We start from the raw sequence: 27,318 nt of genomic DNA, 5'->3' as shown, positions 1-27,318 counted from the left end.
CCCAGTGCTGGGACCATGAGCTGCATGGTCTGGTGAGGAGCTGGGATTGCTCCCCAGGTGTCCCTCCTGACTTTTTAAAATGTGTAACTGTGCTTTCCGCCGGCCTGCCGCTGCCACCACCACACTCTGCCCCGGCTCCGGCCCTCCTACCTGTCTAGATGAGTATTTCTTCTTTATATCTTTGTTTGTTGGACTTCCATGCAGCTTGATTTTCTGGAACTTATGGTTGTCTTTAGTTTTGAGGTGGTTGTATTCCTTTTTAGTTGTGGAGGGAGACGCAGCGTGTCTGTCTATGCCTCCATCTTACTTCCTATAGAATCTTAATGCAGACAGTACTTCAGACTTGAGTAGGACTTCTAGGCCATTGAAACAACCACCTTTTCATGTAGTGGGGAAGTCTCATCGTATCCATGGCTTTGAACACTATCTTTGTGCTGGCAACCCTCAAACTAATATGTCATTGTCATCTCCAGCTCTGTCCTCTTCCTTGACTCCAGACTTGTATATCCTACCTATCCTTGAATTCTCTGTTTGGGTGTCTAACAGGTACCTTAAACTTATCATATCCAAACAAGAATTCTTCTTATCCTCTCTTCCAACATGTTCCTCCCTCGATCTTCCTCATTTCAGTAAATGGCAACTCTGTTCTGCCTGCTGAAACTTCAGAGTCCTTTCTTATTCTTCCTTCTCTTAAACCTAATTCATCAACAACTCCTATGGAATCTTGTTTCAAAACATATTCAGAATATACCCACTTCTTACCAGTTGTACCTACACTGCCTTCCTCATCCAAGCCACTTTCATCTCTCTTCCAGACTGTTGAAATCCTAATTGGCCTACCTGCTTCCAGTCTCATTCATCCTTGCTCTGCTTTTTTGTTTTTTTCTTTGTTTTAAATATACTGTTCATACTGACACTTTAAAAAAACTGTAAGTCAGATCATACCACTCCGTTGTTCATAACCCTTCATTGTATTCTCTGTTCATTCAGAAGAAAATCTGAAGCTTTTATTGTGTTTTTTCAAGCCCCTACATGATCTGTATCCCTCCTCTTCTCCCTCAATTTTTTTTGCCACTTCCTTCACTCATTCTGTATTAGCCATACTGGCCTTCATGATCTTAATCTTAAAAGCATTACTGGCTGCTGTATTTAGAAGAGTTTGAAGGGAGTAAGTATAGGAGCAGGAAGGTCATTTCTGGGGTTACTGCAATAATCAAGGCCGGGGATGATGGTAGCTTTGAACTATGATGGATGTACTGAGAAGAGGCCAGATTTGGGGTGTATTTTGGTAGTTGGACTCTTAGGGTTTGCTGAGCACATTTTTTCCTCTTAAGCCCTGTGAATGTTGACCCACACTAGACCAAAGACAACTTATAAATAATTTTTGGTAGCAAAGGCATAGTTGCTCCCATGTACTTCCTATACAAAGTTGTGAACTAGATCAGTTTATCTATATTCAAGAAACTTTCTTTTTATTATTTCCCCCTGCCCCACTTCTAATACCACTGACTAGTCAGATCCTTGGTAACCAATGCCTTTGGGCAGAAAACATGCCTCAATGCAGCCCTCAGGAAGCTCTGTACTTCCCCAAATTGACTATGTTCTAATACTACTTTTTCATTATTCATTTAGTTTCACATCAGAATGCACATATCCTTCATGCAAATGATCTCAGCTCAATAGGATTAATGGGGAAGATCTTTCTGAGCAAGGGAGAATCTTCCCAGTGTTAGCATGCCACCCTCCTCTTTCTGTAATTCCTTGGCACCTTATTTCTGAATGGTTGCAGATTCCTTTCTCATAAAAAACATGAGAAATTATTCCTAATTATTCTGGGTTTCATGTTTGAGGTATTTTGATCTAGATTACATCATATCTTTGTCAAAGATCTTTTAAGTTTCTGGTTGAAATATCTATTCAGATTATATACATACATATATTTTAAAGTTTTAACTTTAATCATAAGTTCACAATTAAAGACTCATTTACATATCTTAGAAAGCCAAAGACATGAAAAATTTTAACCAATCAGCTAAAATATGTGCCACAAATTTTAATGTTAATAATTTAGAATTTATCACATAAATATATTTATAAATATGTGGTTTATTTGCAAGATTATTATATTTAAAACATTTCTTCCAACATGTTTGAAATTTTCATGTTTTAAGGAAGAAAACCCACCCTATTTAAAAGTGTACTACTAAGTTTTAATGTAATTAAATCAGTGTCATGAAATGGAAAAGGAATAAAAGAAACATACTGCAGTGTTAGATATGTAGTTGTTACTACAAACAATGACAACACATGTCCTGTAAGGTGATCACATACATGCTCTTGTTTCACTTCTCAGCCATTGTCAGAACCATTTGGAGGTAAGAAAACCAATGCATCATTGAAAGTATGCCCTAAGGCCCTAAGACGGTATACCCCATACATCATCACATGCATCTGATTAGGAGTCAGTCCATTAAAAGTAACAGCCACATCTGAACAATGTCCTTCTACTACCAAGTTGGGTTGATTAGTCATTGCTTCTTTAATAAAAAGTCCAACAGATTTGGTATTAAATACATCTTTTCCTTCAGAATCTTCTGCGTTTTTTGCAAACACTTGAGCATATTTCAGGCAGACTGCTAGCTGTTTATCTTCAGATATCTTTCAAATCATCCCTCCCTGTTCAGGACACTTTTCAGGGACACTAAGAAGGCTGTTAAGCCTTTTCATTGATTCTATAATTAAGACAGTTCCTCCTTCCACATTCACATATTCAAGGTCTCCAGATTTTACAGTGTGGCCTAGATAGAAAGGTTGTGATGGATCCTTTTTTAACAAAAAATACTTCAGGTTTTCAATAATAGCAAATGTTGAGGGATGTGCAAGGAAGAACGAGTTGTACTGGTCTCTGTATTTATCAAAGGAGTATTTATAAGCTTTTCTCATCATTAACCACATGTCATTTGTTTCCATGTTAATTGACTCAAATACTTTAACATTTTCAGAACTGAAGAACTCTGCTCTGTCACAGTGTTTGGTCCAAGTCTCCTTCACTGCTGTCCAAAGACTCACATCTTTAGGTTTTACAATGACTTTACAGGATACCCGAAAGCTCTTGCTGAGCTCTATGCGTTCATTCTCTGAAATTTTCAAGATATCTTCTTTATTGGGACCTTGTCGGTGATAATGATCATGGTGGTACATTCTATTTCCATAACCAATCCTAATGTGCCCTTGCATAGTGATCAAGGCACAGAAAACACTTCCCAGCATCACACCTTCCAAAAATGAACTGCTTTCAGAAAGCATTTTTCCGCTGTCCTGCCTCCGTTGCTGCTGCTGCTGCTGCTGCCGCAGACAGCACAGCTTGAACTCTTCTCTCGGGCTCCGCTCCTCCTACCTGTCTGGATGAGCACCACTTCTTTATAACTCTGTATGTTGGACTTCCATTTATTTTCTGGAACTTCTGGTTATTTCTGGTTTTGCAGTGATTGTATTCCTTCTTAGTTGTAGAGGGAGACGGAGCATGTCAGTCTAGGCCTCCATCTTGGCTGGAAGTCACCTGTGTTTGTTTACTTCCGTGTCCCAGGTAGAGCTGTCACTCCTCCTACGTTGTAAGGGGCGGAGCCTTAGGGATTCGTCAGTAATGGGCGACCTGTTTCACCACGTTGTGGCGCTGTATGCGGGGGAGGGGTGCAAGAGGGAACAATGCTGTTTGCCCAGCACTTGCCCCTTTTCCAGGCACCTCTCCCACTTCCACACTGGACTGGCCCCCGTCTAGCTGCTGCCCTGGCCGTTGTTCCCAGAGTGGGTGGGTCTGCAGACGTTCTAGGACCGTGGGGGCCCATTAAACAAGCAGACTCTGCTGAGACCAGCAGTTTCTGCCTCCATCCCCAACCCCTACTGGTCTGCACACTCAGAAGCAATGAGGCTTGATATTCCCCAGTGCTAGGACAGTGAGCTGCGCAGTCTGGTGAGGAGCTGGGAACACCCCCCAGGTGTCCCTCCTGACTTTTTAAAACGTGTAACTGTGCTTTCTGCTGGCCCACCACTGCCGCCACCACTGCCACCGCTGCTGCCACCACCACGCCTCGTCCTCTTCACCTCGGCTCTGCCCCTCCTACCTGTCTGGATGAGTATTTCTTCTTTATATCTTTGTTTGCTGAACTTCCATGCACTTTGATTTTCTGGAACTTCTTTTTGTTTCTAGTTTTGAGGTAGTTGTATTCCTTCTTAGTTGTGGAGGGAGACGCAGCATGTCTACACCTCAATCTTGACCGGAAGCCAGATTATATATATTTTTTCTTGCCTTTTGTGTTGTCATTTCCAGAGGCAACAATTATCTGCTTTTCGTCGGCAGCCGTCTGTCTCGAGAGACGATGGTGTAGCTTCTTAAGAGTCTATCTGCACCGCCGAGAATGGCTGTGCAGTCCAACTCGGGAGTGACACGGTATCTGTCTCCTCCCGTGTTGAATCGACATCTTGTGATGACGCTGGAGTGTCCTCTCCAGTGAAGCTGAAGCTACAGAGCCTGGGCAGGGTGATATGGAGGGTCTGCTGTTGCCCATGCAGCAGACCCCCCCTCTCTTCGCAGCTGAAGGGTCCAAGGGAAAGACGGAGTCAATACAGCTTGACTTCAGGTGCGCCGCAGGAGTTGCGGGTGTTGACTACAACGTCAAACCGCCTTAGGGACTCCGGCTCCGGATTTTCTGTCGGGGTTTACTCCCTTAGCCTTTCCCCTGAAGAGATATGCCGCAAGGCAGCGGAGGTTTTTTGGAGTCAGAGTTTTCCTTCTCTGATGTGCCCTGACTGGAAGATCGAACCAGCGACACTTAGCTCGCAGGCCGACGCTCAATCCACTGAGCCAAACCAGCCAGGGTTATCTGCTTTTATTCTTTAAAAATCCATATAAACTGGGTGAATTTGAATTATTGTGAAAAAGCAGAATTCTATAAATATGTTGACTTTTCATTCTCTTATTAGAAGAGATCTGATGGAAGGGATAAAGGAGTTTTGAGAAAAATGTTGAAACTCCTACAGATCAAAAGTGAGCCTGCAAGGTGTACCGGGCAGAGATTGTATTCTCTCTCTGGCTGCTGTACATAGCTTCATATTTCTGATTTCAAACAGAAATCTTCCTGAGTGAACTGGAAGAGAGAGAAGGCTTCTTACCCTAGTTGCATATTGGCTGACCATAAAACTTCAGTTTTTTTCTGTGGTTTTAACAACTTTCCTCCCAGTCTAACAAACTTATGAGTAGAATAAGTGAAAAAGGTGCTTTGAAATGCAGTTATATTTAGCACCTTGCTGATCTAAAGGTCTTCCTGGAGTAGGGGGAATGAGAGGTTATCTGAGGGAGGCCTACTCAATTCTTATCTATACTCAGCACATACTTTGATCCAGTTAGCATTAATTTTCTACTTGAAGAGGATTTTGTCCTTTTAATAACATTTATTTAATTTATTAATTTTCTTATAGGTTAGTGATATTACCCAGAAAAAAATCCCATAACTATAAACTGAATTTAGAGAAGTTAGCATCTTCTTGATTTGTATCTTTTGATGTCCTAATTATTGGGGTGGAGGCTGTTTTTTTTCTTCTTCCAAATTTTTATTTGTCAATTATATGTGATTGTTATATAATTTTTATAAGAGATTTATTACCTCTGCCTTAAATAACTCTCTTGTTTTTTACATTGCCACTATAGCAAACATAACTGTTGGGGCAGTTTATCTGCCCCCAATAGAATGTAAATCTCACATTGGACCACTAGGTTGATGATGTCATGATATATCCAAGTGGGTTCCAGAATTAAGGCCCTTAAGATCTTAGCCCTTGATCAGACCTTTATTCTAATGTATTCAGTAGGACTAGCATTGATTTGCCATTGAGGGGATTCCCAGTTTACAGAGTCTTTTGACTTGACCTCAGTATAGCTTTTGGAAATTATTTACCCGACCAGATTTAGTGGTGTTCTGCACCTGTTTCAGGCAGAGTGTTGAGGGTCTCTGGAGTCCAACCCATGGCCTGCAATCGCCCCTTGACAGGAATAGCACACTGATTGGTTTTCTTCCTCTTTTATCTCTTTGATACCAGCAGGACTGAAAGTGTTTGAGTGTCCTTGGGTGCTAAGGTGTTTTGCTTGCTTGTATTTTTTTGTGTACATGTGTTTGTTTTCAATGCAGATTTTATATGTTTCCCCTAACTTTTATTTTTACAGTGAATACAATCAAGTTACGTTTTAAAATTTTGCTGGAAAGTCGAAACATGAGACTGAAGATATCTCTTTTAAAAGAACCAAAGCATATCCTTTTAACACTTACAGACTTTATTGTGATCATCTTACTAGAGTATTGTTAAAAGGTTTGTTCTATTTTGTGTTCTACTTGGAATGTCTTTTTTTCATTCCTTTAATGGTAGTTTGGCTAAATTGTTTTTGAAATATTTGAGATCATGTGTTGAAGGTAATTCTCCAAAGTAAACTATTTGCTCTAAATCTTACTTTCAAATTCTATTGACATTTTTCTTACTTTACTTAAGTACTGTACTTAAGTACATAAAAAACAGTTTTGTTTAGTCTAGTAAGATCTTAAAGAGAAGCTTTCTTTTTAACCAAATAATTTCTTTGCTAATGTAATCTAATATGTTTTTGAATGAGTTCTGCTCTATTTCTTCATACTTGTGATAAAGTGGAGAACAAGCTTGGGAAAGCTGAACAGTCAGAACTTAATTATTTCATGTAGGAAGATGGCAATTATAAATATTTTCTCAAACACATAACCCTATAGTTTGTCATTAAGAATTACCAATTATGTTTCAGGAAGATACGGTAGGCCCTTCTACCTTCATTCTTATTTATACCAGTGCTTCTAAGAGAATTATCTGCAGACTTGATCACAGGTCTGTAAAGGGATAAGTACAGAAATTGAAAGTAAGAGATAAAATATTTTTGTAGCAATTTGACATTGTGACACCATCCAAATATAAGCTCATTTTAGTAATCCATCTTTATTTTATCTTACAAAATGTTTGTCTGAGACAGAGTTTTAATCAGGAAAAATGTATTCCTTCTTCAGAGATAGAAAAGCACTGATTTAGACATTTGATAAAATATTTGAATTTATATAGTCTGCTTGTTTTACCTTTTGAGTGAAGATATAATTCCTCTTATTTCTACTTAAATCATTTTTACTGCTTTTTCAAAGTATGTGCTCAAGTGTTCATATAATCATACCATATACAATATTCATACCATTTACATGATTCTCATTATCTGCTTTTACCTTTCTTTTCAAGCTTGAATAATAATAATATAATAGCAATCTTTTTAGACTTTCTTAATCTGGTAGTCTTCTCATTTCTCTCATAATTGTAGTTGTCCTATTAGTTTGAAGATATATCATGCACATCTGGTGTGTATTTATAGCAATTTATATAAGGAAAAGCTTAATGTGTTATGTTTAGGGGTGTGTGTGTGAATTTTTTCCTTTTCTAGGTTTTACCTAATGTTCTCCCTTTCTAAAGGTCTTATGTAACATCATTTAGGCTATAGCCTTGACTGGTGTGACTCAGTTGGTTGGGCATTGTTGGCAAAGCGAAATGTCACTGGTTCAATTCCCAGTCAGGGCACATGTTTGCCTTGTGGGCCAGGTCCCCAGTTAGGGATGTGCAAGAGGCAACCAAACGATGTTTTTCTCACACATTGATGTTTCTCTCCCTTTCTCCCTCCCTTCCCCTCTCTCTAAAAATAAGTAAATAAAATCTTAAAAATAAACATCATTTAGGCTATGGAAATATTTTTAGTAATGGTCTAGTGATATCCTTGCTTGCTTGCTTGCTTGATTTTTTATTGACTTTAGAAAGAGAGAAAGGGGCGGGGGGTATAGGTTTGTTGTTCCACTTATTTATGCATTCATTGGTTTATTCTTGCATGTGCACTAATTAGGGAGTGAACCCTATGCTCTAACCAATAAGCTACCCAGCCAGGGCTCTTCTTGTTTAGATTATATATTGAATTACCAGTATTCCAGTGCCACTCTCTTGCCTATTTATCTTTAGACTCTTATATCTTTCTAAAAGTTCTTTTAGCCTTTTTGGTTATTTGCTTAATCTGCCATGGTTTGAAGTATTAAAAAATCTTAGACCATCTCAGAATAAATATGGCACATTGTCTCTTTTTCCTTGAAGTTTTTTGAATGCTCAGATAAGCTGATAAAAAGCACTGATGAGAAGAGGAGGAAGTAAAAGGATTAGATAGTAACAACAAAAGAACAAACAACCCACATAAGAATGATTTGGTAATATAGAATTCCAGATTTAAGCAACAGAAGGCGTCCCTTGTAAACAACAAACTGAATGCCTTCTCTAGATATACAATTCTGCTAGGGTAAGCAGCCTGTTCTGATAGAAGAAGTGAGGGCTGCTTGATTTAGAAGAAATCTTCCTGATAAATCAGAGACCAAAAAAAATGGGTTAAATAAAGCAAGAATTTTAGGGCTCACATCTCATCCAGCACTATTCACTTTATAGGTGCAGTAAATGGTAATTGAACTATTTCCTGAATTTAATGTCAGTAAGTTTGGTAAGATTTTAGTTTCAGCTGTTAAGTTGTAGGTTTTTTCCTAGGTAAATTGTTATAATGTGTAATTTAAGCAGATATTTTACTGTTAGATTTCAATCTTCTTTTAATACTTGATTTTTTATAAACATATTAAAATAATACATCTTATTCTAATAACTTAAATGATACAAATATATGTAGATAAAAAAGGATAGTTCCCATTTCTCCCCCACTTATCCCCCAGTCGTTTAGTGTATATCCTTTCATCCCTTTTGATCTCTTGGATGTCTTTGTGTATCTTTTGGCCTTGTTTATAGAATATCTTTTAACAGAATATTCAAGTTTTCATGTTGTCAAGTCTTTCTTTTTTTCTCTTTTGGCATCTGGTTTTCTTATCTTGCTTTCCATTCTTATAACTGTTTTGATTAGATGCTCATTTTCCTTTAAATGGAAAAGATATAAAGTCATAAAATGAAAAATAAATTTAGAAGCTTGAAATGTTTCATTCTATTTTATACTCATAATCTGTATCTGAAAACTTTTATTATTTAAAATTTAAGACTTTTCTGTGTTTTATGTCCCCTTAACATGGTGACACATCAAGAATTAGTAAGCTGTGTGGGCTGGACTACTGCTGAAGAACTGTATTCATGTAGTGATGATCACCAAATAGTGAAATGGAACTTGTTAACCAGTGAAACAAGTCAAATAGTAAAGCTTCCTGATGATATTTACCCAATAGATCTTCACTGGTTTCCAAAAAGTTCAGGCACAAAGAAACAAACTCAAGCAGAAAGTTTTGTCCTCACAAGCTCTGATGGTAAGTTCTTGATGTTATGTGCTCATCTTTGTATTTAAAAGACATCATGTTGATATGACTTTTATGCTTTGAGTTATTTTACAAACAGATATTTGTGGATCTGCCTGCCTTCATTCACACGTTTTGTCTTTTCTATTTAGTCAGTTGATTTATGTACATTGTAAGCTCTGAAACTATTGTCATGAAAAAGTGAATTATCTGGAGTGCAGTGGTATTGAATGTGACCTTTGGCTTTATTTTTTCTGTGCTCTTGTACTAGTTGTTAAGCTGTTACCAGTTTTGGTTTCTAATTTCTTCAAATTTAACTTTATGGCATAACTATACTAAAAATATGGACACAACACATACTCATTTAGTAAGCTATCTTTATTTTCTAGCACATGTTAGTATCTACTTACAGAGTTGGAGATTTATTTAACTTAACCTTAGATTTGTTACTGGTGCACAAAAAGCATGATTTTCTACTTTTTAAGGGAATGTTTTAATTTTCTTAGAAATAATTTGAATTGTTTTTGTCTGTATGACACTTTACCTACTATGTCAGTTAAGAGTACATTCATCAAAGGTAACAGAAACTTACTCAGCTAACACTTAGGCACAGATGTAGTTTTTCGGTTCGCTTAGTTGCAGGATAGATCTTGAAGCACAGCTGCATCAGGCCCCTGTTCTCACCATATCTTGGATAGGCTTCCCTGCAAGCTGAGCACGATCGAAACCTGCAGACCAAGTCTTATCTTACTAGAAAAGAAGTATCAGCAGAGAGTGCTTCTTCCTAAATATCTCTTACAGGCAAGTAGCAGAGAGGGTTGTGGGAGGTCATGGGGGTCACTTGCCCATCACTGAGTAAATTACTTTAGCCAGAGGAACGGGACACTGATTGAGCACAGCAGGCTTCAGGCCAGTGTGGAAAAGGAAACAAAGAGAAGAGGGCTTTTGTAACCAGAACGTTTTCTGGGGAAGGGATGCTATGGCAGACAAGCGCGTCAGATTCCATGACTTTTACAGACAGAACTTATAGTAATTCTTTTTAACTTGATGTTTCTTGACTAAATGAGATATTGTGTGAAAGTACTTGTTATAGTGCCTGGTGCTTAGAAGACTGAACCACAGCTGGAATTCACTTTATCTCAGATGATAAAGCATTGACTTAAAAAAACAACAACACACAAAACCTTTTAATGTTGATTTAATTTCACATTTACTGAGAAGTTGCAAGAATGTACGAGTAGCTCTTCCCTATCCTTAATCTAAATTTACTGATTGTTAACATTTTGTTCTATATTCTTTACAATTGGCTCTCTCCTCTCCACTTCTCTCTCTGCCCCCTCCCCACATTTGAAAGTAATGTATAGACATGCCCTTTAACCATGAATAAATACTTTAATGTATTTCCTAAAAATAAGGATTTTCTGTTATATAACCATAATACATTGATCAAAATCAGGAAATTTAACATTGATGCAATAATATTATCTTTCTAATCTATAGTTCATATTAAAATTTTAACAACTGTCCTAATAATGTCTTTTGTAGAAATTTGTTTTTTCTGATACTGAATAACACATTGGTTTTGTTATGTCTCTAGCCTCCTTTAATCAGGAGCAAGGCCTTAGTTTTTCTTTTTTAATCTTGGCAGCTTTGAAGAATACAGGCCTGTTATTTTTATAGAAAGGCCCACAATTTGTGTTTGTTGGCTGTTTCCTCATGATTAGACTTAGTTTACACTTTTTAGAATCAATACTTAGGGCATCAGATTGGGAGATTCATAATGCTGGTTTGACCCATTATTAGTGATCTTAACTTTGATTACTTCAAAAGTAGTGCTCACTAAATTAATCTTCTGTAAAGTTATTACTTTAGTCTTTTAATAAATAATTTGTGAAAGAATACTTTCAGACTATGTAAAAATATTCTTTTCCTTCTTAGACTCCCTCCCACTATCTTAGCATCTATTGATGATTTCTGGCTGAATTATTTATTACTAAGATGGTTACCAAATAGTAATTTTAAAAAACTTCATAATCCCTTCCAGATTGATTAGTTAGTATTCTACTGCAAGGAAGAACCTCGTATCTCCCACCATTTATTTATTTACTTGTTTGCTTACTTCATTTAGATTCAGATTCTTATTTTATTTCTTGAGTATACTGTTACTGTTTCCCCTGGCTGGTTTGGCTCAGTGGATTGAGCGTTGGCCTGCGAGCTAAGTGTCGCTGGTTCGATCTTCCAGTCAGGGCACATCAGAGAAGGAAAACTCTGACTCCAAAAAACCTCCGCTGCCTTGCGGCATACCTCTTCAGGGGAAAGGCTAAGGGAGTAAACCCCGACAGAAAATCCGGAGCCGGAGTCCCTAAGGCGGTTTGACGTTGTAGTCAACACCCGCAACTCCTGCGGCGCACCTGAAGCCAAGCTGTATTGACTCCGTCTTTCCCTTGGACCCTTCAGCTGCGAAGAGAGGGGGGGTCTGCTGCATGGGCAACAGCAGACCCTCCATATCACCCTGCCCAGGCTCTGTAGCTTCAGCTTCACTGGAGAGGACACTCCAGCGTCATCGCAAGATGTCGATTCAACATGGGAGGAGACAGATATCGTGTCACTCCCGAGTCGGACTGCACAACCATTCTCGGCGGTGCAGATAGACTTAAGAAGCTACACCATCGTCTCTCGAGACGGACGGCTGCCGACGACTGTTACTGTTATTTTTAAATTTTGATGTTAAAATTGTCCAAGATTTGGCCAGTGGGAGCTCTGTTATGCCTCTCAAAATTTTTTTGGGGGGGTGGCGGGGAGAGGGTATGTGTCTTCTTCATTTTTTGAGCGATTCTTTGCCGGCACAAGATGTAATTGGCTCATCTTGTACTTTCCCAGTCCCAACCCCCAAATCAGCCGTTTCTCCTCTGTGTGTGTGTGTGTGTATGCTTAATGATATTTAAAAACTAAGATGAGCGTGCTAGTGTGCTCATTTCAAAGGAGTGTGTTTACTACAAGCCCCTTTCAGAGGACTGAGCTAAGAATTATGAATATAAATGTATGTTTAAAAAATACATCTACAGTTATTTCTTTCTCTCTTCCTCCCTCCCTTCTTTTCATTTTATTTTTTATTTTTCTAAAGTATATTTTATTGATTATGTTATTGCAGTTGTCCCAATTTTCCCCCCTCTGCCCCCTCTGCCCGGCTCCTCCCTTCCCTCCAGCAATCCCGCCCCCACTTTAATTTATGTCCATGGGTTGTGCATATAAGTTCTTTGACTTCCCGATTTCCTATAATATTCTTAACATCGCCCTGTCTATTTTGTTCCTACCAATTACGCTTCTTAATCCTTTTCCCCTGTTTTTCTTCTTCCCCCTCTCAGCTGATAACCCTTCATATGATCTCCATACCTATGATTCTGTTCCTGTTCTAGTTATTTGCTTAGTTTAAAAAAAATTTTTTAATTCATTTTCTGATAGTTGTGAATTTGTTGCTTTTTTAGTGTTCATAGTTTTGATCTTCTACTTTTTCTTAAATTAGTCCCTTTAACATGCAATAATGGCTAGGAGATGATCAATTCCTTTAGCTTTACCTTGTCTGGGAAGCACTTTATCTGCCCTTCCATTCTAAATGACAGCTTTGCTGGGTAGAGTAATCTAGGTTGTAGGTCCTTGCTTTTCATCACCTTGAATGCTTCTTGCGAGTCTCTTCTTGCCCTCAAAGTTTCTTTTGAGAAATCAGCTGACAGTCTTATGGGAACCCTTTTGTAGGTAAATGTCTTCTTTTCTCTTGCTGTTTCTAAGATTCTCTCTTTATATTTAACCTTTGGCATTTTAATCATGATGTATCTTGCTGTGGTCTTCTTTGGGTGTAACTTGTTTGGGACTCTTTGTGCTTCCTGAACTTTTATGTCTTATTTCCTTCGCCAAATTAAGGAAGTTTTCTTTCATGCTTTTTTCAAATAAGTTTTCAATTTCTTGCTCTTCCTCATCTCCTTCTGGCACCCCTATGATTCAGATGTTTGCACTTTTGGAGATGTCCCAGAGTCTTCTTAAACTATTATCCTTTTTTTTTTTGCTTTCTTCTTTCGTCTTTCTGTTCTAGTTGGTTGTTTATTTCTTCTTTTTGTTTCAAATCGTTGATTTGAATCCTGGCTTCCTTCCCTTCACTGTTGGTTCCCTGTATATTTTTCTTTATTTCACTTAATATAACTGTCATTTCTTCCTTTATGTTGTAACCATACTCATTGACTTCTTTGAGCCTCCTGCTCACCAGTGTTCTGAATTCTGATTCTGATAGGTTGGTTATCTCTGTTTCATTTCGTTCTTTTTCTGGTTTTTTTTCTGTTTTTTCATTTGGGCTATATTTCTTTGTCTTCTCAATTTGACAGTCTCCCCGTTCTTGTTTCTGTGTATTAGGTATACCTGAGCTGCTTTACTCTCTGTAAAAGTAACCTGTAAATTGTGTGTGACAAGGCCTTAGGTAATTGCCAGGGTGGAGCAACCCTCTTCACCACTTTGTGGCTCTGTGTGGGGAGAGGGCCTGAAGAGGGGACTGTGCCACTGTCTGGCCTCTGGGGATTTGCGTGGCACTCCCCCGTATCCAGTCACTTCACCCACTCCCCATATGCGACTGGTGCCCTTCCAGCTGTTATCCTGGTGTTGAATTCCAGAGTGGGTGAGTTTGTGTACGTTTTTAAGATTGTGCAGGCCCTTAAGCAAGGTCCTGAAAATCTTGCAGTTTCTTCTGCTGCTCCCATCCCCACTAGTTTTTATAGTCAGAAATTATGAGGCTTTATCTTCCCAGTGCTGGAACCCTGGGCTGTGCTCTCTGGCCTGGGATCACTCACTCCCAAGGTATCTCTCCCAACTTTTACCCACTACTCGTGACTGTGGGACTGCCTGTACCAGTTGTGCCACTGCTGCTGCCTCTCTGAACCACACCAGTCTCCTCGCCTCTCTGCCCTGTCTGTTTCTCTGCCCCTCCTACCCATCTGGATGATTGTGGCTTCTTTTAAGTCCTTGGTGTTCGGACTTCTATATAGTTCGATTTTCTGACAGTTTCAGATGTTATATGTTTTGAGATTTAGTTGTAATCATTCTGTGGTTGTGCGAGGAGGCAAAGCATATCTACCTATGCCTGTATCTTGACCAAAAGTTCTCCAATTTTTTCTTTTCATGCAAAAAACCATGACTTAATTCTGATACTACCAGTTCTAATTCAATACCACAGAGTTAATTCTAGTGTCGTTTTCTCCATACTTGAAAACAGTGAGAAAGCCTGGCTTTCATTATCCTCAATACATTTATTCATTTGCTCAATTCTACAGTACACGGTAGGTTGTTTCAGAGTTGCTAATCCCTACTACTGAAAGAAATTAATTAAGAGTTCCATATTTGTTTATTGTTGTTATCTTTACATTGAGGCTATAGAGTCAAAGTCCTGTGTTCAAAAGTTACCTGCGTTTCCTCCTGCTTAAGTGTTGTTATTCACTTAAGATACAGTTGAGTATATTAATTTCTTTTGTTTTCCATTTAAGGTTTTCCTCCCCCATTCTTGTTGATTTATTTTTGAATATGTTAAACGTTAACATGGATGGTTCCATAAAGTCAAAACTGTATTTAAAAAAATACTTAGGGGACTATTACTACCCCACCCACCCAATCCAATACACCATGTTTTTATTTACTCCCTTTAGGTAGCCAGTCTCTTTGGTTCTGGCTTATTCTTCCTGTATTTCTTTTGGCAAAGATAAACAAGTGCATGTATATTTTGCCATTTCACCTTTTTAAAAATTACACAGAAGATAGCATTGCATTTTCATTGCATTTTCCTTATTAAACTCAACAGTATACAAGGATTGACTTTTATATGCTAAATATTAATAGTAAATCTAATTAGTCTTGATAATTTCTGTTGTCTGAGTGTTCCCTGAATTATTAAGATTACTTAATTACACTTAACTAAAGAATAATTTCTTGGGGCTTCTGGCCAAGATGGAGGTGCCGGTAGATAGCTTTGCCTCCTTGCACAACCATAAGGGTTACAGGAACCTCAGAACAAAGAACAACCAGAACTGCCAGAAAATTGAACTGTATGGAAGTCCAACAATCAAGGATTTCAAGAGGAAATATTCATTCAGATAGGAGGGGGGATGATGGGGTATGGCAGCAGCCTGTGGAATGGGCAGTCCCACATTCCCCTGTGGTGGATAAAGCTGGAAGGATCACCTGGGGAGTGATCCCAGTCTCAGTCCAGACCAGAAGCCCAGGGTTCCAGTGCCTGGAAAATAAAGCCTCATAGTTTCTGGCTGTGAAAACCAGTGGGTTTTGGGGCAGTGGAAGAAACTTCCCATTTCTCAGGAGAGTCCATTTAGAGGGCCCCCATGGTCCTAGAACATAAGCAAGCCCACCCACTCTGGGATCCATCACCTGAACAATAGCTAGAGGGGCACCAGTTGCATATGGGGAGTGGAAGAAGTGACTGGAAAAAGGGAGAGTGCTGAGCAAGTGGCATTGTTCCCTCTCTGACCCCTCCCCTACATACAGTGCCACCAAGCAGTGAAACAAGTCTCCCTGCACTGATGAATACTTACGGCTCTGCCCCTTTCAATGTAACAGGTGTGGCATCTCTACCTTAATACACAGAAACAAACACAGGGAGGCTGCCAAACTGAGAAGACAAAGAAATATAGCCCAAATGAAAGAAAAGGTCAAAACTCCAGAAAAAGAACTAAGTGAAACAGAGAAAGCCAACCTATCAGGTGCAGAGTTCAAAACAGTGGTGATAAGAATGTTCAGAGAACTCATTAAGTATGGCAAACACATAAGGGAAGAAATGAAGGCTACACTAAGTGAAATAAAGAAAAATCCACGCAGAACCAATAGTGAAGGGAAGGAAGCCAGGATTCAAATCAATTAATTGAAACATAAGGAAGAAAAAAACAGTCAACCAGTACAGAATGAGGAAACAAGAATTCAAAAAAATGAGATAAGAAGATTCTGGGACATCTCCAAAAGTGCCAATATCTGAATCATAGGGATGCCAGAATGTGAGAAACGCTCACAATAAAAACTGTGACACAGGACTTGAGCAGTAAAGTGAGGCCTTTGTTCACGAGTCTGCAGAGCCAGGCACACCCTCACAGCCAGGAGAATGTGCACGCCAAGTAGACAAAGGAAACTGGTTTTATTGTCTTAGCTTCCCCACCCTGAAATTGCCACCCTAAAGTGATTATCTTCTCCACCCTAAAATTGCCACCCTAAAGTGATTATCTTCCTTGCCCTAAAGTGAGAGCAATTAGCTTCCCCGCCCTAACGCAATTAGCTCCCCTTCCCCTCTCCTTCTTCCCCGTTTCTCCATTACTGGTTACTCCAGAGTTACAATCTAACAGTTATCTAAATGCCCCTTCTGTGGTTTGTAGATATGCCAGTGCTGTCAACTCCCTTCTCAGAGATCCTCTAATTACATTTGCCCTTAAGACCCTTTAATTACATTTGCCCTTTGTTACTAATGACTTTTTACTGGTTTGGGAGTCACTATGTCCTTGTTTCTAACAAGAAGGAGAAGAGGAAGAGCAAGAAATTGAAAACTTATTTATAAAATAATGAAACAAAACTTCCCTAATTTAGCAAAGGAAATAAACATACAAGTCCAAGAACCACAGAGTCCCAAACAAGTTGGACCCAAAGAGGACCACACCAAGACACATCATAATTAAAATGCCAACGGTTAAAGATAAAGAGAAAATCTTAAAAGCAGCAAGAGTAAAGCAGAGAGTTACCTACAAAAGAGTTCCCGTAAGACCGACAGCTGAAACCCTGGTTGGTGTGACTCAGTGGGTTGAGTGCCAGTCTGGGAATCAAAGGGTTGCCTGTTCGATTCCCAGTCAGGGCACATACCTGGTTTGTGGGCCAGGTCTCCAGTTGGGGGCATGTGAGAGGGAACCACACATTGATGTTTCTCTCCCTCTCCTTCTTCCTTCCTTCCCTTCTTTCTAAAAATAAATAAAATCTGAAAAAAAAAAAAAAGACTGTCAGCTGATTTCTCAAAAGAAACTGCAGAAAAGAAGGGAGTGGCAAGAAGTATTCAAAGTGAGGAAAAACAGGACCTGCAACCTAGATTACTCTATGCAGCAAAGCTATTGTTTAGAATGGAAGGGCAGATAAAGTGCTTCCCAGACAAGGTAAAGCTAAAGGAATTCATCATCACCAAGCCCTTATTATATGAAATGTTAAAGGAACTAATTTAAGAAAAAGAAGAAGATCAAAACTATGAACAGTAAAATGACAAGAACTCATAACTATCAGCAACTGAATCTAAAAATCAAAAACAGAAACGAACTTAGCAAACCACTAGAACAGGAACAGAATCATAGATATGGAGATCATATGGAGGGTTATCAGTGGGAATGTGGAAGGGAGAGAATAGGGGAAAAGGTACAAGGATTAAGAAGCATAATTGGTAGGAAAAAAATAAACAAGAGGATGTTAAGAATAGTATAGGAAATGTAGAGGCCAAAGAACTTACATGCAAGACTTATGGACATGAACTAAAGGGGTATTGCTGGAGGGACGGGGGTATCGGGTGGAGGGGGTAAAGGAGAAAAATTGGGACAACTGTAATAGCATAATCAATAACATACTTTAAAAAAAGAATAATTGCTTGGGTCTTTATTTCAAATTGGCTTTAGATAAAATACTTTCTGATAGGAAAAAATGCCTAACAAATGTAATTTAAAAGACACATTTGCAAGAGTAAATAAGGGAAAATGCATTATGACTTGGGAAACTAGAATGTTTAATGTTATTTTGGGGTTTACTATATAAAAAATAAGGTAACATGCCACAACTAGATGTGGGAAGAAGAGAAAACCAGAGCAGAGTAGTTGAGTATTTTCTCCTAGGCCAGGATGAGGAATATCTGGCATCTTATGAAAGAGAGGGAAAAGGATGATAGATCAAAGAAAAGAAGTGGAAGGGTAAGACAAAACAACATCCAGCAATGGAAAAGAAACATTCTAGTAAAGGAGAAAGTGGATGCCACCAGGAGGTGGTCAAGGAGTTGCCTGCCACACAAAGATCTGAGGTGTTTTATATATCAGTGCCATACTCTATGTTAACCCAACATTAAAAAAATACAACTATTATTCTGGTTAAAAAAAAAAACATGAGATCTGTTCTCTTACTCAATTTTTAATTGTGCCATGCGGTATAGTTAACCATAAACACAATATTGTACAGTAGATTTCTCGGGCTTTTGCAATTTGTGTGATGTTAATCTCATACTTAAAAAAAAAATTCTCTTCAAGATTTAATTCATTGTTCAAGAGGTTTTCTTTTCTAGTTGCCACCAACTTTCTCTTCTTAATTTCCCCCCTCCACCCTGTCAGAAAAAATTACAATTTTTGAGTTTGTTCATCACTCTTCCAGTGTTTCCTTTGTCCTACCTCCTCCCTCTTCTGTGGTCTTAGTGGTAACTTTCAAAAAACATCCCTGGTTTTTGGGGCAGGTCCTAACATAAAGCAGCCCTTTGCCAAGTATTTTGTCTCACCAATAATTCTCTCTTCAATATTATTTCTTCTTTGAACATTTCATGCAGTTGTATTCCACTTTTTAGAGGAGATATTCTTTAACAACGTGTTAAAAGATTTACATTTTAAAAAGAATTATTTAAAATGCATTAGGGAGCTTCTATGTTAAGGAATTCTGATATAAAATCTTCTGGAAATCCAATAAACACTCCTTAAAGTATATTTAGTGAAAGTTGACACTTTCATACGTTGTATTAGATATCTTATAATAATCCCTATATTCTCTTTATTAGTTAATATGTCCGTTTTAAAATCCCAGTTTAAAAAGAATTTGTGTGTTCATTTCTTTTTATCAGAAGTTAGCAGTTACCAATCTCTGTGGCTTTTTGCAACCATCTGCCAAAACATTTCTGCTCTTAAGCATTCTGCAAAAGTGCTCATGTGCTCTTTTTTCCTAACACCCTCTTCCAAGCCTTCTTATGTTTCCATGGACATTTCTTAAGGCATTTCTAATTTTTAAAAAATGTGTTTCATATAATTCTAATTTACTTCCTCTGTTCTTTTTCTTTTTTATAACATTTTCCTCTTTTTAATCTTTAATAGCAAGAGATTAATTTTATACCCCAGAATTTAAATACCCATGTCTTTTATACAAATTACTTACTGTTTAATAAATCAATAAATGAATCATATTGATTATATTATCTTCCCAACCCTACCCTTAGCAAATAATTGGAAATAAATTAATTGATCTCTGATTTTAGTCTTGCACTTTAAAAAGTTATAGAAATCCTGGAGAAAAGAAGAACCAAAAGAGTGAAAAATAAATAATTATTGTTTTTAAATATTTGATGCATGTAACTTTATGCTTTACTTTGGGTGTGCTATTCAAACAATTTGTAATAGCCAATATACAAAGGCCAAAGATATTAAGTGTCAAATCTATGCCAAGTGCTGACTTTAGTTATCCCAGTGTATATCTTCCGTAAGGTTGTAGGAAGCAAGAATAGTTTAGTACTTGTTAGAAAGTCACATATTTGGTATTTTATAATAAGAAATATCATTGACCAAAACAAGATTTCTGAAATATGCAATAGAATAAAAGACAATTTTTGGACCCTTTATTTTTAGTTGAAGAATTTGGTTAATCTCTTTGGTGATGGATTTATTCATTATATCCAATAATTATTTAGTATGTGGATATTCTGTGCTAGGCAGTATGCTAACATTTAGTGAAAAAGACCTGGGTTAAGTAAATAATGGCCACAGCATTAGCTTTCCACTGATACATGTCATCTTTACAGTTTCTTCTCTGGAGATTTTTTTTCTCCCTTGTATTTTCTCTGTAATTTTAAGTTAGTCTTATAAAGAGAGTAGTACCACAGTTTAATTCAAAGTAATTGTTACATTGAAAAATGACCCAGTGGTAATTATAAAACTAAAAGGAAGGTGTGGGGAAAAGTAGATGGTGCTGGTGGTGCTAGTGGGTTGTTGGATGAAGGAAAAGAGGATATTATTGTTGGAGTGCTAGAAAATGAATGAGAAAGAAACGAATGTTAAAGTAGTCAATTTTTAAAAAGTTACTTATTTGTAGTTACTGGGTATGGTTAAGTTGGTTAAATTGAACAAATGCTGATTATGTAAAAGCATATTGCAAATAAAGATATGACTAAGACATGGCCCCATGCCCTGAAACAAATCACAACCCAATAAAAAATGCTGCAGCAGAGCTACAAATAATGTACACTGTGTGTAAAAAAGAGGGAAAGACTTTGTTGGTGGGGATGGATATATGATCAGTGAAAGAACCACAGGGTGCTAGGTGTTAAATGTTTTAAAACCATCTGTATTAGAGTTCTCCAGAGAAATGTTTTAAAGCCATTTTAAGCATCTGACTGGAATATTTTTTAATATTAAGCCAGAGCTTAAAAACCTTAAGTTAAAAGTGAATTGAAACAAAATAAATTATCTGAAACAAAATTTGGTTAGGTAGCCACATTATTCTTTTACTGCAAAAAAAAAAAAATTTTACAGATATATACACAAATTTATATACGAGGTATCCAACCATGTGACATGAAATTTAGAGACATTTATCGAAGAAGATACAACTTACAAGAAACACTGTACATAGGACGATGACACCTTAATCCCCTTCAAAGTAGGCACCTTGGGACCTCACACAGTTCTCCCAGTTGCCATTAGCTACCCCATTGTATTTTCCTGAATCTCATCGATGGCCTGAAATCTCTTCCTTTTCAAGGGTGATTTTAATTTTGGGAAAAGCCAGAAGTTGCAGGGCCCCAAATCTGTGCTGTAGTGGGGCTGAGCCACCTGGGTGATTTGATGTTTTGCCAGAAAACTACATGAGATGTGATGCATGAGCAGGCACATTATCGTGATGAAGCTGCCAATCACCAGTTGCCCATAGCTATGGCCTTCTGAGTCATTCAAATAGTTTCTGCAGAGGGATCTTCAAGCTTAACACAAAATTTGATGGAGATTCATTGCTCCACATAGTCATTTTGAATGTGACGGCCACACAGTACACATGCCCACCCAACCGCATCCTCCACCCCCACTGACTAGTACAGTGAAGTCATCATTGTTCATGCATGTGCATTCCAGTCCACTCTCCTTTGTTGCCAGGTTACATTGATGTCATGCAAACCGTTCTTGTTATATTAACAATGGCTGGACTTTTTCTGGACAGACCTTCTATATATTGATTTGGGGAACATTTCTAGTTTCACAGTACGTAATTTATTACAGCCTATGTGTTCTTGTACTTCATGATCATTCAAAACCACACTGATCTTTTCTTGGATTCCTGTAGTACTTACTCTTTGCACAGTTGCCTTGTCCCCTTGACATCTCTTATATACTTTGTTCATGTACTTTAAAGATGAAGTTTGTTAACTTTTTTCCTATATACAAGGTGAGGCAAAAATAGGTTTACAGTTGTGAGTACATGAACCACAGAGTTTATTCTTGTATTATTATTTATTAATTATTGTATTATTTTTCATATAAACAACTGTAAATCTAATTTTGGCCCACCCTGTATGTGTGAACTTTTTGAGGTTAGCAACCAAGTGGCCTGCTTTTTTTGTCTGCCTGGTGCCTGGCACAGTGTAACATTATATAAGGTAAGTTTTAAAATTTGGGATTTTTAATTGTTAAATTAACTAAATAAGGAGTCCATTAGACTGAGGCGATTCTAATGCTGTTGGCCCACATAGGCACACCAAAATCTAAGCCTGTAAATGCCTCAAGTTTATGTAATTGAAACCTAAGGACAACCAATCACAAACAGCAGCCGGCAGCCGTCCGTCTCGAGAGACGATGGTGTAGCTTCTTAAGAGTCTATCTGCACCGCCGAGAATGGCTGTGCAGTCCGACTCGGGAGTGACACGGTATCTGTCTCCTCCCGTGTTGAATCGACATCTTGCGATGACGCTGGAGTGTCCTCTCCAGTGAAGCTGAAGCTACAGAGCCTGGGCAGGGTGATATGGAGGGTCTGCTGTTGCCCATGCAGCAGACCCCCCCTCTCTTCGCAGCTGAAGGGCCCAAGGGAAAGACGGAGTCAATACAGCTTGGCTTCAGGTGCGCCGCAGGAGTTGCGGGTGTTGACTACAACGTCAAACCGCCTTAGGGACTCCGGCTCCGGATTTTCTGTCGGGGTTTACTCCCTTAGCCTTTCCCCTGAAGAGGTATGCCTCAAGGCAGCGGAGGTTTTTTGGAGTCAGAGTTTTCCTTCTCTGATGTGCCCTGACTGGAAGATCGAACCAGCCACACTTAGCTCACAGGCCGACGCTCAATCCACTGAGCCAAACCAGCCAGGGTGAATCACAAACAGCCAACTAGGCTTTAAGCTATAGTCACTAATTTCCTTAGATTGCCTCTGCCTTTTCTCTATATAAAGTCTCTCTCTGAGCTCCTTTTGGGGGAGTGTTCCTAACCACTTCTCGTTTGATGCTCTCTGATTGGAAAACTTATTTAAAGTTTTAAAATATGCCTCAGTTTACCTTTTAAAACCATTTCAGTGTCTTGGTTCCTTTCCTCTACACCTTTTCCAGCTTTTCAATAGCCTGTAAAAAAAAGCAGCAAGCCTGCAAAACTGCTTAAATAGAAGGCTTTCTTAACATTTCTTTGGGTTCCCTTTGGCCATATCCAGCAAAGTTTTATTGTCCCTCTGAATTATGATAACATCATTTATATATTTTCTCTTATATCAGTTGTTTCAAGGTTTTATAATTTTGTTTTTGTGCCTATTTTCCAATAGATTTGTATGCTCCTTAATAGTAAGAATAATTATATTTTTTGCCCTTTTGTCTTCAGTGCCTAGCACTATGTTAACTAGTCCAGTAGTAGGTAGTCAACAGATGTTTATAGACTGATTGAATTCATTTAATAACATAGATATCTCAAGTATAATTTCTTTCAGGTAAATTTCATCTGATTTCTAAGTTAGGAAGAGTAGAAAAAAGTGTAGAAGCTCACTGCGGAGCAGTACTTGCAGGAAGATGGAATTATGAAGGAACAGCATTGGTTACAGGTAAGTTGCAAAAATGACATTTTAAGTGAATTTTTTAAAGAAAAATTTTCAGAGGAACAGAATATTTTGTTAGAAATAGTCTTTCACTATCTAATAGTAAATAATTGGCACAGTATTGATCTAGATTGCAATATAATGTTATAATTTAGAACGTCATATTAATTACTGGTTTTCTTACATGACTTATCGAGAATATTCTGTCAAAAATACTTTTGGAATGCTCAAGTAGAAAAATAAATAAAAATTGTAATTCTTTAAAATTTTAAAATTCAAAATATTCTCATTTAACCAAACTATATACCCTCTTCCATCTCTTTCCCATCTCCTGCCCTATTGCAAGAATTCCTTTTTGCCCCTGTTGTATTAGTTATCTATTATTTTATAACAAATTACCCCCAAAGTTGGTGACTTAAGATAATAAACATGTATTATCTTACAGTTTCTGTGGGACAGGGAACAGTTTAACTGGGTGGTTCTGTCCTAGACTCAAGAAGTTAGATGGGGCTGCAATCATATGAAAGCTTGATTGGGGCTGAAGAATCAGCTTCCAAGATTGCTTACTCACCTGGCTGTTGGCCAGAGTTCTTAGTTTTCTCTGACTGTTGGCAGAGGCCTTATTTCTTCACCACATGAGCCTCTCCAAAGAGCTGCTTGCGTATCCTAACGATAGCTGGCTTCCCCCCACCAAGTGAGTGATCCATAAGAAAACAAGATAGAAGCTGCAGTATATTTTATGACTCACCCTCAGAAGCTGTATCCCATCATTTCTACCACATTCTATTAGGAGCAAGTCACTAAGTATAGCTCACACTGAAGGAGAGATAAATTAAGCTCCACCTCTTAAAAGGAGGAATAACAAAGAATTTGTGGATATGTTTTAAAATCACCACACCCATCCCCTGGGCCTTCTGTAGGACTTTTCTCTGTGAGTTGTCCCTTCTCTTGCTTGTTTCTTCAACTTCTGCTTTTCCAGTGGTTTCTTTTTCAGTGCAGTAGTGTTCAGTTGTCATCCATCTTGAAAATTGAGAAGAAAGAAGTAAAAATCCCTCTGCTAACCAATAACTGTGTAGCTACAACTTCCTCTTTCTTTTTAACTCTGCAGGCAGACTGTTCAAAAAAGTAATCTACTGCTTCATTCATTCAGTCCCCAACTTGTTGGAATTTGGCTGCAACTTATCTTATTACACTGAAAGCCCTTTTCTTAGAATTCTAGGATGGAGATTTCAGTGAAAATGAAATTATTATTTCAATTATATATTCATAAGTCTTCTAATGTTAAATAAAAAATTAAAATTTTGTCATGGAAGTTAGGCTATTTTGATAAAATTGTTTCTGAGTAACTTCAGTTAAATCTTACAGTTATGAAGCACTGTTATTTAGAGTAATTTTTGTCTGAGTTTTAAATGTGTGTTAATATAGATACTGCTGATTTTTATATGTAAATTTAATGTTTAAATTTAAATTTCTTTGTTATAGCTAAAAATATCAATTATTAATTTTTCTTTATAGTGGGAGAAGATGGACAAATAAAAATCTGGTCAAAGACTGGAATGCTAAGATCAACTTTAGCTCAACAAGGTATGTATTATAATCAATACAAATGTCTTAGCATTTTCTTTTAAAAACAGTCTTAATACCATTCCTAAGACTGATTTTGATCAGTTTCAAAACCTGAAATCTCTTAGTTCTGTTTACACTTTTTCCTCTTATTTTTCATATTGCCTGATGGACGATGGTACCTGTGTTATTCAAGCCAAGAAATATACGAAATACTAAAGGGCTTTTCTTTATTAGTGAATCTATACAAATGCAGCTATAGGCTAATGATTCTTTTAAAAATAATTCTGAAGCATAACAAACATATCATGTCTAGAATAGGATTTAATATCTACTTATGTAATTAATAGTAACAGAAAATATTATCTCCTGACATAAAGTCCTAATAACTTCATAATATTAGCACCCTTTCTAAACTATGTTGTATATTCGATTTCTGTACTAATGGAAGGGAGCAGACACCCTGATGATCAGAAACTTGGTAGGCTACAACTACTTAGAGCAGCATCTCAGTTTTCTATGTTAGTTGGAAAGAACTACCTGTAAGTCGATCTATAAAATGGTCATTCCTGTTGGGATTTAGGTTACATAAAATTTTTCTGTGTAACAGATTTATTTTCCTAATTACATTTATCTAGGAACAATAAAACAGATTTAATGTTGACCTGGGAATTTATGAACTGATCTTTAGAAACAGGTGGCCAAAAAGCTGCTTGCAGTCTATCCTTCAGATTATATGATACAGTCATACTGTGAAGCATCTCCAGCAACTGACTTCCAAAACTCTGTAATTTCATTTTTTAAGTTGTTTACTCTTAGGATAACTTTGAAATAGTTATGTTTTTTTTAGCTACACATTAACCAAATGTTAGCAAAGGAACCAGAAGTACTAGTTAGTACTTATCTCCTGAGGTTAAATCTTTGCTACAGATAATCTCCAAGTAGAATATTTATCCATGAATAGAAAATTTAGAGTTTATAGAAGCATTCACAGGTGAATTTTAGTTAGGAAAAAAATCAGTTTATTGTTACTTTAGTAATAAAATGTACTTTTATAAAATAAATTTATTTTAGTCTTCTCCTGGGTCTGGGGATTTACTTTTGGCTTTATAATTTTTGTTAGGGCTAATTATTTGACATTCTCACTTTATGATGTCTGACTTATGAGCATCTGACGGAATTCTTCCAGAGAATTCTTGGAGCTGCTGCTGCTGCCAGAACATATCCTATTTTCCTTTCTTTTCTTGTTTGCTAAATTTGTTGTCTACAGAAAACACAGATCTTCAGAGAAATTCTGAAAGCTTACACCACTACCCACTGTATCTGAATTGTTGCCTAAGGTCCTTCCTTCATCAGGGCACCACTAGGGCTCCTTCTGTTTCCTTCAGTTCCTCCCAGACATCTCCTTCCCTTTTACTATCCTAGGACCCACCATTTTGGACTTTCCAAAGTCTAAAGTTGAAACTTAGAATCAATTGTTTAACATAAACATTGTTAATCATAGAAGGTAGGTGACAATGCTATAGCTTACCTGTAAATGGGTCTAGAAACCAAATTATTACTTATTTTATTCTTACTGAGAAAATGCATTTAGATGTTCCAAATTTGTAAGTTTTTTAGAACCACAGTATATTTATAAATTAAAGACTTTATAAATCAGAGGTCACAAACAGGTGGCCTTTGAGCTGAATCTGGTCCACTAGCACGGTACAGACCCAATATTACAAATCAGGACATTTCACATACAAATTTGGATTTCTGGAGTCTAGAAAAATTGGAAGATCTGGCAACATTAGGCCTGCTTTTTGGAAGAGTACAATAAGCTGGAGTTCAGTAGTGGCTGCTCCATTTTTAGTTGGATTTTAAACTTCTTATTTTTCTTATACTCACTTCACTCATTTAGTTACATAGGAGAACACAACATAAATCTGAAGGTATTTGAGTTTGCAACCCCTGCTTTTAATAATAGAGATCATAAAATTTTGATTGGTAGTATGTACCTTGCAGGGAGCACTTAAATCTTTTAATTTTATTTTTAAGTATTAATTTTTAATAAATAACACATTCACATGTTTCAGAATTTAAAATATATAAAAGAGTATAATGTTCCCTTTTAAATACTCTTTTGATCTCTCATATTACCCCTATTGTCCAGCCCCCCAACAAACATTCCCAGAAGCAACTGGTATAACTTTTTCTTGTGTAGCAAATCTGCTTTTATATATTCCTTTTATTCTATTATAAACAAGTGGTTGTGTACTGTATCTACTACAATATGCTCTTTGCTTATTTTTACTTGAGTCATGAACTATCTTGGAGATAG

The 27,318-nt window shown here is 37.4% G+C and overlaps 2 protein-coding genes across 2 annotated transcripts in view; one reads left to right on the top strand and one right to left on the bottom strand.

Annotated features, from left to right (window-relative positions):
* Window positions 1–2,349: 2,349 nt before the first annotated feature.
* Window positions 2,350–3,309, bottom strand: LOC150020799 (C1GALT1-specific chaperone 1-like). Its single transcript, XM_090285841.1, is given in 1 exon segment — window positions 2,350–3,309. A coding segment is annotated over 1 exon segment (957 nt). The 5' UTR covers window positions 3,307–3,309.
* A 5,851-nt stretch (window positions 3,310–9,160) lies between these two features.
* The window catches only part of IFT80 (intraflagellar transport 80), an 82,999-nt gene continuing 64,841 nt past the window's right edge, over window positions 9,161–27,318 (top strand). Inside the window, exons 1-3 of the mRNA XM_090273076.1 lie at window positions 9,161–9,377; window positions 23,328–23,438; window positions 24,948–25,016. Of these exons, the coding sequence (XP_090129202.1) occupies window positions 24,989–25,016 (28 nt within the window). The 5' untranslated portion in view covers window positions 9,161–9,377; window positions 23,328–23,438; window positions 24,948–24,988. The remainder of the gene's footprint in view (window positions 9,378–23,327; window positions 23,439–24,947; window positions 25,017–27,318) is intronic.

This window comes from Furipterus horrens, unplaced genomic scaffold (assembly GCF_987537825.1).
Source record: "Furipterus horrens unplaced genomic scaffold, mFurHor1.1.pri manual_scaffold_1, whole genome shotgun sequence".
In the NCBI taxonomy this organism is placed as follows: Eukaryota; Metazoa; Chordata; class Mammalia; order Chiroptera; family Furipteridae; genus Furipterus; species Furipterus horrens.
The sequence above is the reverse complement of the archived record's forward strand: the minus strand, read 5'-3'. Positions and strand labels throughout refer to the sequence as shown.